Raw genomic sequence first — 18,894 nt, forward strand, 5'->3', positions numbered from 1 at the left:
GTTGAACAGGACGAACAGGGAAGGATAATGAGCAGGTGGGGGAGGTTGATGCTGGAGAGGATGGTAAGTATTTTAGGATCTATTAGCAGTCCAGTAACTCCAATAAGTCAACCTGGGAATAAATGGGCCGTCTGGCTTGTGTATTGGTCGAACATTCCCTCGGTTAAGCCTCGCTCAAGAGCCTGTCATGTCGAAAATTGGATTGTTCGAGCACTCTAGCGATCATCCATAAATTGTTTCTAGTGAGATTACTTCCTCACCCCCACGGAGCGTTCTTGCCGCATGCCAATAGTGGCGGTAGCCAATTTTGGTGGAGATCTTAAGCAAGGCGAGTCGATGATACCATGTATTCATGAATTGCTCCACGGGAAGCTTGCTATCTTTGGCATGCAGGGTGAGTGCAGACAGAGAGTTTCTTGCCTGTAGACTTTGCTATATAGGAAACCAGTCACTAGAGGCTCATCCAAAACATGGTACTGATTTGAGATCTACTTTCGACTCGGAGTCTAGAATCTTAATAGCACGTCCATTCACCCACGCAGTTTATCTTGCTATGTACACCCACATGTGTACACGAGACAATCCATCATCCCCAGATCCGTACAAAGGGCAATGTATAATGTCAGTGGGGAGGAAGGCAATACAATATTCACCCAGCTGATAAGCTACCTGCGCACACTTAGCCACTTAGGATGAGAGCGGTGGTATTGCCGTTGTCCATGGAATCTTTGGCCTCTGCTCCAGGACAAGGTTACCGTTCATCCGCGACACCAAGTCCCGAGCTTTGCGAGGCTGCACCGATTCGCCAGAGACAGCACTGTCCGTACTACCGCGCCGAGACAGAGCAGGAGTCAGCCGTCCCGTGAGAAGGCCGCGAATTCCACCCGCTTTTCGCGCAGGGATTTCTGATGTGCCTGCAGTCAAGATGTACAGAAGGTATTTGAGGTTGGGAAGGGTGTGGCGAATGTCCAGGCCGCGTATTCCTGCCTCGTTGAGCAAAAACTCGATGTTTTTGTTCAAAAGAAAGACGCCGTACTCAAATCGGTAATGAACGTTGACTGGGTAAAGAGGAAAGGTTCGTTGGGGAAGATCTCGCGATACAGGATCCTGAATGATGGAAGTCGAGAGATTTGGGTTGACTGGGTAAGGCAAGGCAACCGATAAATAGAATGAGAGAAGATATACCAGATGGGCCGCGTGCCCCAACGCGGCGGCAACGATCTCGCGATCAATGTCTTCGAAATTCGAGTTGGGGAGTGGCAGCCCGGCAATGGTGAACGCAAGCGACTTGTCGGGAATTGGGTCGATAGGATAAATCACCATCAAGTCTTCGGCAATACGCCGAATCTGACCTTTCGTCTCGTCCGCGTTGTGACTAAGTAATTGTTCGCTGGATACTAGTTTCAGCTGAGCATCTGGAAGGTGGCTACGGGCCTTCTCTTGAGCCCGCCGACCTTGCTCCATAGCCTCTTTCCGAGACTTGATGCTAGCAATCAGATCCTCTTTGCGCTTGGATGTAATCCGAAGTTGCTTCCGCTGGCCGGCGACTGCATGCTTAACAGAGACGAGGCGATCCTGCGCTTTGGCCGCATCGCTGTCAGTCGCAAATGCGTCCTCGTTCTTCTTCAAGATGTTTCCAATTTGAGTCTCCAACCTCTCCCGAGTGGCGAGCGCATCTTGTATGCATTCGTCAAGGTTGGCCAGCCGCATCAATGCATCGTAAGAGGACGTCGGCAGCGTTGCTCCATCTGCATTTGCCCGCTGGCCTGAGTTATTCAAGGGTGGTTCCACCGGCGGCAAATCAGTCAGGTTGGTATACACCCCGTCCGGGAAATGAAACAAGATAGAATTTGCAGGAAGCGGCTGGTGAAAGCTCTCGATGGTCTTTCCCAAAAATTGGAGGGACCGTAGGTTCAACTGCAATTCCACCAGCAATGCATATTCTGACATGTTCTCAGTTTTTGCCCATAGCTTGAGCGTCAATATGTCCATTCGACAAATCAAAGGCCCTGAGCAGTTAAGGTCAAAAGACCGAAAGTTAGGGTTGGTTGCCTTGTTGATTACTTCGCTGATGTAGACTGGCTCATCGACGCCTTCACAATGGACTGAAAACCATATATCTGCCATGCGGGTTTTGGTGATATCCTCCAGTCTCACTTGTCTCGTCCGAGGATTGGGATCGTTCCAGGGCAGGAGACTCCGACGCGGCTGGCGCGTGTCGGCCCTTTTGTCCGCATGATTATCCTCACTAGCGCGCGACTTGAGCTCCGTGAAAGACCGTGATGGATGTAATGGGTGACTTCCATTTTGCGCCAGAATCTTGGAGGGTGATTTCAAGGTGTTGGGGATATCGTCATCGTCGATCGTCTTCCCCCGAGCTCGATTCAAGGGTGGAGTGACTACCAAGTTACGGACGGAAATACCATGAAGATGCCGCAGCTTTCGGTTCTATAGCAGGTTTAGTATCGGCAAATGCTCTTTTTGGCGCTGGTCATACCGATGCATATAGCCACGGCCGCTCTCTGCGAGAGACCACGTCATGTTCCGTGCTCGCGTCCACGCCGTCCACGCCGTCCATCGCGCTGCCTGAATTGACGGGGAGGAGATTGAGATTCACCAGCTGCACGAGAAGCTAACTGGCCTCATCATGACTAGCGAAATAAGAGACATCAGGGCGCCCGTGCTCGAACAATGGCGAAGAGTTGGAGGCAGCCGATAAGGCGATGCGGAGAGCAGGGCAGCGCCAAGACCACGACCGCCCCGTCAAAAAATCGGCCTCCGTCTTCACCCCCGTCAACACTGACGACCCTTCCCACCTCCGCCCAACCCCCAATTACCTTCACCAGGGCCAATCGCTGTGCTTCTCGGGCGTCAAAGCACCCGCACTGGCCACGATGGCCTCCTCAAATACGGTGTCCAAGCCGGTCCGAAAGATCCTAGACTCGACGAAATTCGCGGCCTTGTCGAAGTTTGTACGGCAACCAGAAATTGATCCGCAAACACCAATCCAAGGAAAGCCGCGAGAGCCCAGCTCGAACGCGTTCAAGGAGTACCAAAGGCGAGAAAGCGTGCGGTTGCAGAAGGCGCTGAACTCGCTCTCTCACGGAAGGAACATCTTCGTCTACCACAATGTCCGCACAAAGCAGGTTGTGTATTCGCTGACTCGGTATCTGGAGGTGAGTCTTGTGCGACGCACTCACTGTGGAGACAAAATATTATGGCCTGGCACATTGATTCAATGGAGCCTAGCCCTCCCATCGATATGATCATTTGACTAACGTGCTCTGTTCCTCCTCCTTATAGAAAAGCAACATCCTGCGCCAAATGGTCTACCATGGCAAGAAAACAGTCCCTGCCGAGTTCCGCAGAGACATGTGGGTACCATACTACTCCGTGCATTTTGCTGAGCCGCGACTCGGCCTGCGTGCCTACAAGCTACTTCGTGAATTCTCAATGCAGCGACAGCTCGCTCCGCCCCCGGAGATGATCACCGTGACCGAAGAATACTTGGCATTGAAGCGGCCGCGGGACCCGGTGGGAGCGGAGGAATTCGATCAGGCCAACAAGCGAAGAATCGGTCAGCCTATGGAAAAGAAGGAACGGGCCCGGGTTCTCATGGACCAGAAGGCCACCTCGGTTGCAGACATAGCTGCTGTTCTGGCTATTCAAGAAGAGGCTGAACAGCGAGGACTGTTCGAAAACGGCCATGCACGTGGGTACTTGAATTCTAATAAAGACGGGTATCTTACCCCCGCTGTGCGCAGGAATCGCCGTGCCTTCGCGATGTCCCAGGGTGCTAAACTCGATGAATACAACTCTCGAGTTTTGGCACTGGAGCAAGAACTGAGCGAACGCAGTGGGGAGCCAGTGATGTTTGAAGAACGAGTGATGAGCCGCCGTCGGAAACTAGAGCTGGAAGTGGAGGAGAGAAAGCAGAGGAAGATGGAGGAGAAGATGAAACACGATGGGATTCAAGAGAACACCGATCCAGAGCAGGCGATTGCCGATGGGGAGCAGCAGAATGTCAATGAAGAGCCTAGCGACGTCTCAGGCAGACCTGAGATGGTCAAGATCCTGTGGCAGGACTTGCACGATGCGAACTATGCCGTGTCATGGCCAAAGACTGTGGAGCATGGCATTCTGGAGATCAAGCGCAGCTATGTTATCGGCAGCGAGAAACAGGCCGAGTATGCCGACGAGGTCTACTCTGACGAGATCATTTCCGACAATGAGTTCACAGAAAGAAAGGCTGAGTAAACGTACATTGTCCTCACGACGATGTCGTTTCCATTTTCTGGTGCGCCCTTACGTCCGTCATCGACTGCGTTGAGCGATACTCCCAACTGTTGATATATCCCTCCATTGATCTAGTCTCAGACGAGGGAGGGTGATGCATTTGTACTCTTCCCCTGGTGTTTTCCCCAGGTACTGCTGGATTTTTGTACTGCATAAATTGTATTTTTAGATATTTCCGGTCACATAGTGATGAACAAAGATGCCCAAAATCACTCCTTCTCTGATAAAGAATCCGCCAGATCTATACACATACCAGGCAGGGAATTGCATCTCTGGCAGAACGTTACGACTGGGTCTCATTTTACATAGAATAAAAAGCCATACATACACAAGAACAGATAGAAATGGCAAAAAAGGTCTTAAACTCATGAGTCCCAGCATGGAAGGCAAATTGTTCCAATAAATAGGAAACAAGCCAACAACAGACCACTGCGGCAGCCAGACCTGATCTCGAGACTGGTGACAACACACAAAGGGGGGAGGTGTAATTCGTAACTGACGCCGATGTACAAATGTAAATCAGAGAGGAAAAGCATAGAAGACATGGTAAGCAACTCCAGGTCCCCAACTCGACCGGCTTGCAGAAGTATTGAAGGTGGGTACACGAAGGCAAACAAGAAGGTATGTGCACGTTCTATCAATCTGCTTGCTGCTCTTTCAAAATTGGGGGAGGAACCAGACAGGACCATCGATCTCATGCAATCAGGGGCCCTCTCAAGATGCATTCGTCGGTTTCAGAATATCCACAGATGGTAGCTCAGTCGACTCGTCAACAGACATCTCGGGTCCTAGTTCTTGGTCGTGGTTTGCCATCTTCTGAAGGATTTCTTTTTCAGCCTTCTCTGCTGCTTCTGGGTCATCAGTGAGGCCGGCGCTAGCCATGCTTTGGCGTGCACCCTCGACAATTTTGTCGGCTTCGCTCACACCGTGGCCGACATTTGTAGATGGGTCGCCATCGACTCCGATAGGCGCCGTCTTGTTGTTGACAACCTCCTTGACCCGGGTTGAGTCGAGGCGAATAACCATACAGGAAAGATTGTCAGTACTGAAACGGGCAAGCGCGTGGTCGACAAGGATCTTGGAAGCATGTTGTGCGTCTTGCACGTTTCGGACGAGATCAACAGCCTCTTGGTCACTGCAGACATCCCAGAGCTAGATTACGTATTAGCTTTCACGAGTCCTAAAAGAAGAGATCAAAACATACTCCATCGCAGGCCAATATAATGAACTCATCGGCATCCGGTTGAATAACCGTCTCGGTTGTATAAGGATGCCCAGTGACCAAATCTTTGAGATAAGCATCACCCAGGGCTCGAGTGACCGCCAGTACCCCGTTTACGCGGTTGTTGAGAATCAGGCCACCAGCATTGGCAATTCGTTTACCTTCGTTTTCATCACTTCCTTTGTGGTCATACGATAAACGAAGGGCTTTCCCGTTACGGCACAAGACAATACGGGCATCCCCCACGTTGGCTGTGTAGAGCACACGTTGGCGAGCAGCTTTGTCTTGCAACTTCAAGCGAGAGGCGGGTCCTGACGGCCCCTCTTGAGTTGGAGTTTCGATCGACTCGGAATTGGTATCACTCTTATTCGCAGCTGCGGCAGCAGGAGCAAGGGCAGCAGAGCCGGTCGCCGAATGTGAGCTGGGAACCCGATCTTCCCAGCGAAGCACGGCCGTCACAGCGGTACACCCGCTATTCTTCAGCGGTAGCTTTTCCAACTGCTGGTCGACGCTGGTGAATGTCTGGTCGAGAAGTTCGGGCACCGGAGTATTGGGGCTCCGCCGCATGATCTCCTCCAGAATCAAATGGAGCTTCTTGCCGCACCACTCGGCCGCAAAGGTGCCGGCATGTCCATCGAAGATCGCAAAGTACCCATTGTCCGTTTCCACAACATTTGACACTTCCTCCTGGGCCTGTAACTCATTGGGAGGGTCATTGCCATTTATGTCGGGTGGCACTGTCGGTGCCGGGGTCCCGAGAAAATTGTACAGGTAGGCATGTGTATCTTCCATCGTTCGACGACATTTTCGATTCCGATCTTCTGTGACGCCCACACGGAAGGATGAGTGCGGCGTGGGAATCGACTCTCCGGCTGAGTTGTTGAACGATCCCTGTGGGACGTTCAGCGCTGGGTCCATCTTCCCCAGCTTTTGAATCGGGCTCTCCGAGATCGATGGGCTAGTGCTGAAGGAGGCAGTTTCACGCGCGGTGCCGTTCAAGTTCAAGGAGTTCTTGGCGTTGCTGAAGAAGCTCGCCGCCTTGGTCACGGTGCTGCTCCGGCGTTTCTTATCGTTCGCAGGGCTCTGGTCCTCACTCTGTCGACGGGTAAAGAATCCGGCACCGGGCGGCGAGAAACGTTTGTCGCGAGGGCTGGCACTTTCGGGCTGGAGGCTCGGGGAGTTGGTGTCAATGCCGGGCACGGGAGTAGGGTCGGTTCTGTCTTTGGGCGGGCTCGAGGAACCACTGAACATTCTGTTCAGTAACCCACCCTGCGAAGAAAAGCTGCGGCGCTTATTTCCTGCCAGCTTGATGGTATCCTTCTGCAAGGATTGGGGGGGATTTAACGGGCAGGTGGAGGACGGCGGGGTGAGGATGACGGGATGGGCGATACTGCGGACTGACGTAGGGTGCCGGTCAGTCAGATATGGAAGCGCAGGCTAATCGTCCAAGAGCATTAGTGATGGTGTGGTTTTTGAGAGAAGTGCTGCCGGCAGCTGATGGGCCAGTCATAGAAAGTCACGGGAGGGAGAAACTAGTAGACGGCGATGCATGGAAGACGCATGATTGATGGGGGCTGCATGAGCAGAGAGGGGAAGCGCCCTTGTCGCCGGCAACCAGAGCGGCTGAGCAAGAACTTGCAGAAAAACGGGCCATTGAGCGCAAGAAACACACTGGGGATGGATGACGACCGAGCATGGCACTCCGGGCAAGGTAAAAAGTATACACTGGGGTTCACGCAGCGCATCTGGTCGCCTGGCCCCAAACCCCACCGGCACGGAACCTCCGGAGATGGGTGTAGACAACGTACAGAGGAATGGCGACAGGCGGACTTACATTGGAGTTAGAGAGTGAATCACGGCAGATCAAAGTGAAGGGGAGGATCTGTGGAAGAGGAAGCGTGACGAAGGTTGGGGTTGCGGTGATGCGATCCGGATGAGGAAAACGATCTAACTCCGCCCGTTGCGTCGGCGGAGCCAAGAACGGGAGGAGTGGAGTGGAGCTGACAACTTCTCGGTGAGAAGAGCAGTCTCGCTTGTCTCTCTCTTCTCTCTTGCTGAGTACAGCGGGGGAGGATCGTATGCGAGAACGCCCTCTAGAGTCGTTAGGACGGGGATGGAGGTTCCGTTGGGCGTCCTGGCTTTCTGCAGGAGCTACGAACTCAACTCTATATCTAGCTACCGAGGTACAGCTACACCGATTGTGACAGGTCGTAGATATTTTTATAGCACTCTCTAGTCTAGATTTTACCGGAGTGGATGTATACTGCACGACGGCACCAAGCTTGATTTCTCGGTCAAGTTATCCTTCATCCGCCCTCAAATGCCTCCATAAACACCAACCCAGTTTCAACCAGAATGTACAGGAACCGATCGCCCGCAATGGATCCAAGCGCCGACAAAGAGAACTACCAAGAGCTAAAATCCCCGAATCCACCAGTGCCCTTCATCTTTTTGCGCGCCGGCTCGGGCGCGGGCTCTTCGTCGACAAACTCCACGATCTCGTCTTCCTCTCCATCTCGGTCGGCCAGGGCAGCCTTCAGGTACTTCCCGACGCCAATGGACCCGCCGTCATTCGAGTCAGCGCCAGGCCCACGCACTCGTTTTCCTGTCCAGGTCACTCGGTCATCATCCACTCGGCGATCTGCCTCATCGGGCTCCGGGGCATCCGCCGCGGAGTCCTGCGTTTCCTCTGCACGCTTCTGCTTCAAGAAATCCTCAAACGGGTCCACGAAGACCGTGATATCCTTAATACGAATGTCGGGGGTAGGTCGGTTGCTGGACGATTCCACCGGGTGGGTTTCCAGAGTGCTGAGCGTAGTAGATGATGGGGTTGGGTCATCAATGAGCCGGCCAAAGACGGTGTGCTTGCGGTCGAGGTGAGGCAGAGCTCGATAGGCAAAGAAACTAGTGGTATGCGTGAGTAAACATGGAATCCCACTACCAGTCCTTCACTTACAATTGGCTGCTGTTCGTATTCTTGCCCTTGTTGGCCATGCTTAGTGTGCCACGGCCGTCATGTTTCAGAGGTCCCTCGAACTCATCCGAGAAGTATTTGCCCCAAACGCTCTCGCCACCTCGTCCAGTGCCAGTAGGGTCACCGCCTTGGATCATGAACCCTTTGATATTCCGGTGGAAGGTAACATCCTTGTAATAGCCCTTCTTGGCGAGCTGGAGGAAATTCCATACGGCCTTGGGGGCATATTCTGGATAGAGCTCCAGATTGAGATGTCCGGCAGTGGTCACAATTCGTGCATAGCCCTTCGCCTTAACCCGGCCTCGTTTCAGCATGTATTCTTCTTCGGAAAGAAGAGCCAGCTCGGCTGAGGTGTGAGGCGTCAACCCCGTGCTGGTAAATGAGGCGGCGGCCTTGCCTGTCGTGTGGCGTGCGGCGTTGTAAGGGGTAGGCTTGGACTGGGATAGCCCCATCTTCGATGCAGCAGGGTTTGCAGAGCCTGTCTTCGAAATGGCCTTGGAAGTAGCAGATCCAGCCTGTTGCTGGACTCTCTCAGCGCGGGCCTTGGCCACCGCCTCCTTGGCCTTCAAGATCTTGGCCGAACTGCCCAGCGCATTGGCATTGACACTCTCCGAAGCTTGTTGTTGATCCAGTATCTCTGTCTCGCCCTCCTTCAAATAGTTGAAGGAGCTAAGATTGCGCGACTCGATATTTTGCGGGTCTTGCAAGGTGATGATGTCCTTGCGGCTGAACTCCTCATCGGTGACCAGGTCTCGCCACAGCTTCCCCTTGATATTCAACCGCTCTACCGTGTCCCAAGCAAACACATTGCCCGTGTTTCGCAGTGCGACAATGTGCGTATTGTCTGTCAACACCTTGTAGGTCACCGGGTCAACATACTCGTTTTCCTCGTTCTTCGCAATGGTGAGCTTGATTAGATCGGAGCTCTTCAAGGGTGACCCATCCACAGGATTCGTCCCATGCTTCTTAATCCACGGTAGAATGTTGGTCAGGTCGAAGATGGTTCCTGTCGGCGTGCAAACTGGATGCGCAAATGGCTGGAGGGAGAGGGAACAGAAATTAAAAGGCAGGCGTTTGAATGCAGCGTGAGAGCCACCTCGTCTCGCCCTGCCAACTCCAGCGCCTGCGCTGGCCGAGAAGGCATCCTCCGAGGCCCATTCAGAGTGCGTGATCTGTAAGCGTACAAAAGTCAGCAGAAATTCAACATGCGATCGCGGCGAGAGTAAAGCCGAAACAGTCAGTCGCATACGTAGAGCTTGTCCGTTCCTATGCACAGATATAAGTCAGTGGAATCCACTTCAGCATATAACAGTGCAGACTGACCTTTTCCCATGATGCACGAAGCTCGAGCTTGATTCCGTCTTTTCTGCTGCCACTGGAAGCGACTCGAGACCGCGGAGAATGACGCAGTGTGGACTAGCCAGTTTTGGACTAGCGTCTGGTAGTCATTTATCGACACCTGCCGATCCAGGCCTCTAATTCCATACGTTCGACCAGGCCGGAGAGCAATGGACTATAGCCAAGGTTATATTCTCGTGCGTCTCTAAATTTCTGCACAAGTAGTTGTAGTGAGATACGAAAGAAGAAATAAACGTCACGAATAGGTTTCGAACTGAGACGGACACCAACCGGAAAATCGATGGTCAACTGGGAGCAATACTAACCAACCAAAAACGCGACAGTCGCGTCTCCACACGCGGTCTGCAACAACCTCTCGATCAGCGCGGGCAACAGTTGGCCACCTTCAATCCCCTATTGGGGCTGTCGTTTATGCATGCTGTCAGAGCTAAAGCGCGGTCTTCCAAAATCATACGGTTGTCTTCGTTGAATTGCACCAAGAGCCCCCCGAACACCGGCGCGTATTCGTCCGTACCGCGACTCGTGCCTGAAGAAGCCGCAATGTTCAAGAAGGCCGTGAAAGACCACCCCGGGGCCGGAGGAACGTCGAAGCCTCTTCAGTCCAATCTACTACGCGCAAACTCGATCGTCCCCTCGTCGAAACTTCCGCCGCCACAGTCGGTCGGCGTCAAACGAAAAATGGAGATGTCCAACAGCGGGGAGTCCACACTGAGCTCTCTCCACAGTGCGGTCTATTTCGACGAGAATGACTTCGATGATGATTTGGACCTCGATATAGACGAACCTCTGCCATACACAGCTCCAACCACGATGCACAATTCGAATTCGAAGCCTGATCCCGTTATCTATCCAAGCCTCGACCCTGCACCCGTCGCACCGAGAAAACACGACTCGGACGTCACATACCCCGAATTACCGCCAACTTCCCAGGAAAATCCTGCTCCGCCAAGCAGTCTTCAGCTGCCATGGTCCTCCTCGCCCCCTGCTCACTTTCAACCACCTCCGAAGCCGCGCACGCTGCCATGGCTTAAGGAAGCCAAGGAGGAGCCGAGTCAAGATAAAAAGAGCATTCTAGCCACTCCCAAGCGCTCAAAACCTGCGGAATTTTGGAACAAGAGCGCGAGTGCTATCAAGGAGGGGCAGAAAGAGCTGCGGCGGGAATACAAAAAAAACCAGAAAGGCGACGGAGCCTCGAAACCGCAAGATGAGCACAAGGTTGCAAAGATGTTTCTCAGTGATGAACAAAAGGCTGTTCTGGATGCCGTTGTTGACCAGGGTAAAAGCATCTTCTTTACTGGCTCAGCAGGTACTGGAAAGTCGGTCCTCATGAGAGAAATTATCAAAAAGTTGCGCAGCAAGTATAAGCGCGAACCAGATCGCGTGGCCGTGACGGCATCAACGGGCCTTGCGGCCTGTAATATCGAAGGTGTCACCCTCCACAGTTTTGCCGGCATTGGATTAGGCAAAGAGGCTGTGCCTGAATTGGTGAAAAAGGTTAGTGGCCTGTAAATCCAGAGATAGAACGATGCTGACAACCCCAAAGATCAAGAAAAACCAGAAAGCACGGAATCGGTGGCTGCGCACCAAGGTTCTTGTGGTTGATGAAGTGTCAATGGTTGATGGTGACTTGTTCGATAAATTGGAAGAGATTGCACGACGAATGCGAAATAATGGGCGCCCATTTGGAGGAATCCAACTAGTCGTCACAGGCGACTTCTTCCAATTGCCCCCCGTGCCAGAGGGCAGCAACCGCGAAGCGAAATTCTCCTTTGCTGCGGCCACTTGGAACACTTCGATCCAACACACGATTCTGTTGACGCATGTGTTCCGTCAACGTGATCCCGAGTTTGCGGAGATGCTGAACGAGATGCGACTGGGCAAGATTACTCCACGGACGATCGAGGCCTTCAGAAAGCTTTCCAGGCCGCTTGACTTCCACGACGCACTCGAGGCAACTGAATTGTATGACATTCTCCTTCGCAGGATCTCGCATCAAACTGACAATGAATAGGTTTCCTACACGCGCTGAAGTCGAGAATGCCAACTCTGCACGCATGCAGAGACTCTCCGGGGAGTTAATGACCTTCAATGCGATGGATTCAGGTACCATACAGGACCCTCAGTACCGTGAGAAGCTACTGTCGAACTGCATGGCCCCGGCCACCATCCACCTCAAGAAGGGGGCACAGGTAATGCTCATCAAAAACATGGAAGAAACTCTGGTGAACGGGTCTATTGGGCGTGTGGTAGCGTTCATGGATGAGAGCACATTTGACATATATCGGGAGAATGAAAGCGATTTCGCCGCAGCTGAAGGGGATGATGACAGCACCGAGCGTGCACGGAAAAAGCTCAAGGCAATGGCTCACAGGGAAGGAGGCGTGGCCGTCACACGGAAGTGGCCACTTGTGTGTTTCGTTCAACCGGATGGAACAGAAAGACACTTGCTCTGCCAGCCGGAAACATGGAAGATCGAGCTCCCCAATGGCGAGGTACAAGCTCAACGTCAACAGGTGCCCTTGATCCTAGCGTGGGCTCTGTCCATCCACAAGGCCCAGGGCCAGACCCTGCAGCGCGTGAAAGTCGACCTAGGTCGCGTCTTTGAGAAGGGGCAGGCTTATGTGGCTCTCAGTCGAGCAACCTCACAGGCGGGCTTACAGGTAACTCGTTTCGAACCTCGCAAGGTGATGGTGCACCCCCGGGTGGTCGAGTTCTACTCCAACCTGGTTTCCATCAGCCAAGTCATCAAACCCAAGAATTCTGGTACGGGCGAGGATTTCGATGATGACTGTTTTGATGCTATATAAGTTTGATGGACAATGAATGTGGACAGACCATGTTAATCTTGGTGGAGCGATTTCTCTGCAATGCTGCTTTGCTATCGAACGAATCCGCCGACCTGCAAACTCATATACTAGATACAATATTTGCAGCCATAAACCTCGTTCAACTGGCTATTGCTTCATACAACTGGCAAGCTGTCAACCTAAGCATTTGGCATAGTTATCTTTTATGCCACATACGCCATCGACCCCCACACTGGTTATCGATAAGAAGCCACACGTGACCCTGCTCGTCCGTGAAGCTGCCTGAGCTTTCTCCTCCAGCTACAACTCTCCGCCTCGGCTTACTCTACCGTCAGATCAAATCGTTCTCGTTCTCGATGATCCAATTGCAACTGCGCCACGTCTGTGAGACCCTATAATCATGGCTTCCGAGTTCATTGGCTACAACGTACTCGTGAGCCTGATAACACCACCAGGCGCAAGGCTCCAAGGCCAAGTTGCCGACGTGATAGGGCAGAACTTGCTTCTCCAAAATGGTATGGCATTGAGATCTGATCGCCCTGAACGTTATAGTCTAACTGACCAATGTCCTAGTGACTCTTCTGTGGAACGGCCAATACTTGCCCCATTATTCCGTCGACGCGTCTGCTATTACCGATCTCTCTTTGCAGTCGAGTCAGACTGCTCCGTCGCAACCTCTATATGCCCCGCAAACCCCTCAAGGCCCTGGACCTACTTCTTCTCAACCCCCTCTACCACAGCAGCAATCACTCGTCGATCCTGCTATCCTAAGCTTCTCTAAGCCTCCTTCCAAACCAACCAACCTACCCGCTCCGTCTCACTCTGTGGAGACGGTCGCTAAGCATACTTCTGTCCCAGTGGCAGCGTCCTTGACGGAACCGTTCAGCAATCTCGAGTTGAACGTGAATAGCGGCCAGGATGGTACACCGGGTACCTCTCGAAACAAGGAGCGCCCAGTTACGCAGAACCTGGCCTCTTCCAACCAGACACCGAGGCGCAACCGACGGGGCAACTATGACGGGCCTGTGGGTAAGCATGGTGCTGCAGCAAGCACTAATCCCAAGAGTAAAGGCTGGCGCCAAACTGCGTTTGTGGAACCAGTGGCTCCCGCGTTACAGAAATCGCCTGAAAATATTGCCCCCGGAGCGAAGCTTCGGAAGAAGAAAGCACGTCGATCTTACGCTGAAGATCCCAGTGGCTGGGCTACCGAGGACGCAACCGATATTCAGGAGCTAGGCGAATTCGATTTCCAGACTAATCTATCGAAGTTCGATAAGAGACGCGTATTTGAAGAAATCCGAAATGACGACACTACCGCAGACGAGGCCCGTCTGGTCAGCTTCAACCGGAAGGCTAAGCCAGGAACTAATGGTGGGAAGAACCTACATTGGACGGAGAATGTGCTCGACAGTCCTCAGAACACCGACTCTGGCGATGATGTGGAAGAGATCAGCGATGCCCGGCATAGCAGCGAGAACGTTTCTGGGCGTGATCTATCAAGAGTTTCTGCACGCGTTCAGCCCTCCCGCAAGACCAGTACTATATTAGCACAGCCCATGGTGCAGCAGATCAGTGCGCTTGGCCGTAGCCAGCTGAACACCTCTCGAACCACCAGCCCTCGGCCAGGCCGATCGTCCGTATCACCTATGGTCGGCTCCAATGTAGCTGGTGCATCTCTACGGTTGACTACAACCAACCGCAGTTGTCCGACCGTGAGCCCATTGCAGACACTTGAGGTTGAACAAATTGCGGTGACTGAGTTTGGTCTGAGCGAAGACATCATTACGGAGAATGCAGGTCGAGGCATCGCGGAAGCAGCAGTTGCTCTTCTTTCCAGTGACGCTGCTGCTCCCACCATGCTGATTATCACCGGCAACCACCGCACAGGAGCAAGGGCTATCTCCGCGGCGCGTCATTTGCGCAACCGTGGTCACCGTGTTACAGTGTGTCTACTCGGACTAGACCACGAAGCCGAGCTACTGGAGAATTGCCGCAAACAGTTGGAGATTTTCCGAAAAATCGGAGGGCGCGTGCTCAAGTGGGAAGATCTCTCAGCTCGTCTTTCTACCTCCGATCTCAGCCCTGACGTGGTGATCGATGCTTTATTTGGCATGCACCTTGCTTTCGACGACCTCCGAACTGATGATCAAGGCGTAGCGTTTGAGATGATTTCATGGGTGAACCGAAGCAACGTCGAGGTGCTTTCAGTTGATATCCCGTCAGGCATGTCTGCCTCAAATGGTATGTGCTCACCCTGAATTGACTTCTCCAAACTTGACTAACGCTTTCAATAGGCGATGTTACCCTGGTTGATGGCGGCCGACTGTCCATCAACGGCTCATCTGTGGTCTGCCTCGGTGCGCCCAAGACCGGAGTCCTCAACGTCCTACTCTCCGGCGAGGGCCTCTCTTGGAACATCACAGTTGCCGATATTGGCATTCCGCAGATCGTGTGGCGGAAATACGGCACCCGTCGTCGACATGGAATTGACTTTGGGAATCGTTGGGTGGTGCCCCTGCGATACCAGGCTCCAATCGCCTAGGGCAGATTGTCTAGTCTGCATTTTCCTAAACAAAACATTCCAGGCGCTTTTCTTCATTTTCGTTTCTTTTTCATTCATTTTGAGGGGATTTTGAAGAGAGGTCGTCGCTTGGCGTTCTTGACGGGAAAGGAAAACTTTTTCAATATGTATTTTTAGCGAACCTATCTACTTCCGGATCTCCAATTGATATGCATAATAAGCATCACTCGGCTCCAGCCGAGATCGACCACCTGAGCAAAATATACCTTCCCACTCAGATTAAGGATTTTGTTCAGCTTACACACTGTGACATGTCCAGCCAAGCTTGGAGGCTTAAAATTGAGCGATTTTATTCGCCTAGAGGGGTGATAATTTTGATGATCATGGGTGGCATTCATCTGCACTCTCGCTATATATATTCCCGTCCAGGGGGATTGGGGACTATCTATTTGAACTTGAAGTTAGCGATCCACATGAATCTCATGTACAATCAATAAGATAATGGCTCTCATATGAACTCTAAAAGAATCTACTGGAGGGAGCACTCTCAAGAGAGGTGGGATGAGATATACCTCGATCCTTATCAAGGGACGCGCTCAACACGTGATTCCCGATTATCGCGACGCGCGGGATCGCTTGACATTTGCACTCCCATTGACTTCTCCATCCGCGGTGAGAGGATTTCAAAAAAAAAAGATAGTGGTGGGAAGCGAGTGGTGACCGGGACAACCATGAAGGATGTCAGGGACAGCAGCCTCGGGTAAGTCGAGAAACCACGCTTTCGAACTTGTCCACGGATTCACTAACCCGAGCGGCTATAGACAAGGAACATCCGCTCGCGGGCGCAGTGATCTGCTTCACGTCGGTCTCAGTGGAGCAAAGGGTATGTGTCGCGCAAATCCCACCAGCTTACGAGGAGACTGACAACGGACTAATGCGCGTCTCGGTCTCTGCAGACACAACTCGTCAATATTGCGAAGGAAATGGGCGCCCGTGAACGGCCGGACCTCACCTCGGAAGTCACTCACCTTCTTGTCGGAGCTACGGACTCGCCAAAATATAAGTTTGTGGCGCGCGAGCGGAACGACATCGCCGTATTGAAACCAGAATGGATTGAAGCTGTGCGACACTCGTGGATGCAGGGAGAGGATACAGACATCCGAGCGCTTGAGGTACAATATAAATTGCCTGCCTTCTACGGTCTTACAATTTGCATTACTGGATTCTCGGATAGTGAGTAGGGGAAACCCACGGCTTAATTGGCCTACAGGACTGACAAGAATGACTAGTGGCGTTTCGGACTAGGATGAATGACAGTGCTGTGGAAAATGGAGCAGAGTTCAGGAGAGATCTGACCAAGAGTGTCACCCATTTAATTGCCAGGAACGCCGATGGGGAGAAATACAAATTTGCCGTGCAATGGAACATCAAAGTTGTCACCGTTCAATGGTTTAACGACTGCCTCGAGCGCGGAATGATACTGGATGAAGAGAAATATCATCCTATGGTGCCACCGGAGGAACAAGGCGTCGGAGCATGGATTCGACCATCACCAGCAGAGGAACAACAACTTGCCAAAGAGAGGGCTGCAGCTCATGAGAAATCATCCGATCCACGGCCACGGAAGAAACTACGCAGAAGTGCGAGCACAAAACTTATTGGTCAGAATGAGAACATATGGGGTGACATTATCGGCGCCGGCTTTCTCAATACCGAGACCGCGGGATCGAAAGACGAAGCAGAAGAGCCAGTTGTCCCAAAGCCAAAACCCGTGATTCAAGTAGGCAAGTCCTTTGCCAGCGAGACAACATTCACAGAGACTATGGAGAATCACCGGCAACCAGATCCAATGCCCAAGCTCCCCGAGGGATTTCTCGACGAATCTTACTTTTTTGTTCACGGGTTTTCCTCGAAGCAGGTACGTATTGAAACCACCGCGTTGCCATTTAAAAAACTGACACATTCAAGATGCGCATTGTTCATAGTCACCTCGAGTTAAATGGGGCGCAGCTAGTAGAATCATTGAGTGACTTCTCCCGACCCAGTATCCCGAAGACAGGCCAAGGATTGTACATCATGGTGCCCTATCAGACTCCCAGGTCAGAGGTTCCCTCAACAGACGAAATGGCGTTTGAATGTGAAGTCGTCACGGATATGTGGCTGGAGAAATGTCTCCATGCTAGAGCCTTGGTTCCGCCAGAGTCTCACGTTGCCAGCACACCGTTTCCCAAATTCCCAATCACAGGTACGCTTCTATTAAATATCAGATATGCTAGGATTCTCACCGTTTCAGGGTTCTCGGGAATGCGGATATGCTCTACTGGCTTCGGAGGCATTGATCTTTTGCATGTCTCCAAGCTGGTCAACTTGATGGGGGCTTCATACGATGAGGTTCTCACAGCCAAAGCCTCAGTTCTGATATGCAATGACCCCCAATCAGCCAGCCTGGAAAAACTGCGGCACACCAGGGAGTGGAAAGTTCCAGCAGTCTCCGCCGACTGGCTCTGGATCTCTATCCAGACTGGCCAGAAGAAACCGTTTGAGCCATACATCGTCCGTCGACGGACATCGCAGCCCAACGGGAATGTGGAAAATCCAGGCGCTGCCTTTGCTGACGATGATCAGCCACACCAGCAGTCTGACCAGAGACAGGGCGGCAAGTCCACTTCCTCTATAGAAGCCATCACCAAGGAGAAATTTGTCAAGTCCGCCTTAGGTAAAAGGGAGAGGACCCAGACGATTCCGATAATTGGCGATGGCTTTTCCCACGAAGAAGATGCCCATCCACCAAAACCAACTGTACCGGAGTCTCGATCTGCATCGCCCGCTAGGATGATAGAAAAACCAACAACGGGAGAGCCAGCCTCAAGACCATCCACCTCTGGCCACGCAGCATCACCAGCCCCACCGTCAGCACTTGATACCGCGCTGAAGGATCTGCTGCAGCAAGCACAAGCGGCCAAATCACGGCAGCAGAGCGATAATACGAAAAGCAACGAAGATCCTGGCTATCCGCAACGTCGAAAACGCAAACCACTTCTAGGCCGCGCACCGTCACACGCATCCACGAAGGCTCTCGACACCGCAAAAGCCCCCTCTCGCGCCAGCTCAATCGACACTTTGAACGACGACGGCCTCGGCATCGCGATCGAGAGCGCCAATCAAACGCGCGACAACTCCCTCTCCCGCAGCAACAGTCGCAACGATCAAAGCCTCGCCTCGATGCTCAGCGGCGGCAAGTTCGATTTCCTAGCTGACAAGCTACCGCCACACGCCGAGAACGACGAAGACGAGGAGAACCACGAGCCCCAGATGACCCAGCTGGACTACGAGGATGCGGATGCGGCTGCCATGAGGGCCGAGTTCCTGCGCGATGCGGGCAAGCTCACTGAGAAGACTAAACAGGCCGATCCGGGCTTGCTTCTTGGTGAAGTTCGAGAAATGGAAGATATTGGGTGGGGCTCTGGGCGGAGGACGAGGAAACATCCTCCCAAACCTGATGATTCCTGATATTTCTGTTTATGCATACAGGTGCTTTGTTTGCTTTTAACTCGATAAAAAGGACACGGCATTGCATTGCGACTGGTGTTTCAGGGATTTTGTTTTGCAGACCGTCCATCTGTCCTATACATGTTTAATTTAATGCATGCATTACTCACACAATTGATGTAACTGGAAGGGGAATCCGAACCGGTAAACTTCGTAGCATTCATTG

The 18,894-nt window shown here is 52.5% G+C and overlaps 7 protein-coding genes across 7 annotated transcripts; 4 read left to right on the plus strand and 3 right to left on the minus strand.

Moving 5' to 3' along the window:
* Positions 1-687: 687 nt before the first annotated feature.
* On the minus strand, positions 688-2,578 carry N7459_003264 (putative UV radiation resistance protein (UVRAG); the record flags this gene model as incomplete). The annotated part of the gene is made up of 2 exons (XM_056942448.1): positions 688-2,448; positions 2,498-2,578. The coding sequence occupies 2 exons, from the start codon at positions 2,576-2,578 to the stop codon at positions 688-690; spliced, it is 1,842 nt and encodes a 613-aa protein (XP_056802331.1).
* Positions 2,579-2,894: 316 nt separating this feature from the next.
* On the plus strand, positions 2,895-4,257 carry N7459_003265 (mitochondrial 54S ribosomal protein mL67; the record flags this gene model as incomplete). Its single annotated transcript, XM_056942449.1, has 2 exons — positions 2,895-3,176; positions 3,304-4,257. 2 exons carry the CDS (start codon positions 2,895-2,897, stop codon positions 4,255-4,257), a joined length of 1,236 nt encoding a protein of 411 aa, XP_056802332.1.
* Positions 4,258-5,010: 753 nt separating this feature from the next.
* ptcG (type 2C protein phosphatase PTC1) lies at positions 5,011-6,769 on the minus strand (the record flags this gene model as incomplete). Its single annotated transcript, XM_056942450.1, has 2 exons — positions 5,011-5,448; positions 5,501-6,769. 2 exons carry the CDS (start codon positions 6,767-6,769, stop codon positions 5,011-5,013), a joined length of 1,707 nt encoding a protein of 568 aa, XP_056802333.1.
* Positions 6,770-7,923: 1,154 nt separating this feature from the next.
* N7459_003267 (PPIL2 family peptidylprolyl isomerase) lies at positions 7,924-9,825 on the minus strand (the record flags this gene model as incomplete). The annotated part of the gene is made up of 3 exons (XM_056942451.1): positions 7,924-8,422; positions 8,475-9,664; positions 9,742-9,825. 3 exons carry the CDS (start codon positions 9,823-9,825, stop codon positions 7,924-7,926), a joined length of 1,773 nt encoding a protein of 590 aa, XP_056802334.1.
* A 437-nt stretch (positions 9,826-10,262) lies between these two features.
* Positions 10,263-12,658, plus strand: N7459_003268 (DEAD/DEAH box helicase; the record flags this gene model as incomplete). Its single annotated transcript, XM_056942452.1, has 3 exons — positions 10,263-11,345; positions 11,395-11,813; positions 11,863-12,658. 3 exons carry the CDS (start codon positions 10,263-10,265, stop codon positions 12,656-12,658), a joined length of 2,298 nt encoding a protein of 765 aa, XP_056802335.1.
* A 400-nt stretch (positions 12,659-13,058) lies between these two features.
* On the plus strand, positions 13,059-15,200 carry N7459_003269 (mRNA decapping enhancer EDC3; the record flags this gene model as incomplete). The annotated part of the gene is made up of 3 exons (XM_056942453.1): positions 13,059-13,173; positions 13,232-14,899; positions 14,953-15,200. The coding sequence occupies 3 exons, from the start codon at positions 13,059-13,061 to the stop codon at positions 15,198-15,200; spliced, it is 2,031 nt and encodes a 676-aa protein (XP_056802336.1).
* A 717-nt stretch (positions 15,201-15,917) lies between these two features.
* N7459_003270 (uncharacterized protein) lies at positions 15,918-18,689 on the plus strand (the record flags this gene model as incomplete). Its single annotated transcript, XM_056942454.1, has 6 exons — positions 15,918-15,939; positions 16,001-16,062; positions 16,136-16,412; positions 16,469-17,097; positions 17,148-17,424; positions 17,473-18,689. The coding sequence occupies 6 exons, from the start codon at positions 15,918-15,920 to the stop codon at positions 18,687-18,689; spliced, it is 2,484 nt and encodes an 827-aa protein (XP_056802337.1).
* Positions 18,690-18,894: the final 205 nt, after the last annotated feature.

Source organism: Penicillium hispanicum (genome assembly GCF_028827665.1).
Source record: "Penicillium hispanicum strain IBT 35686 chromosome Unknown utg000003l_segment0_segment0, whole genome shotgun sequence".
Classification (NCBI taxonomy): Eukaryota; Fungi; Ascomycota; class Eurotiomycetes; order Eurotiales; family Aspergillaceae; genus Penicillium; species Penicillium hispanicum.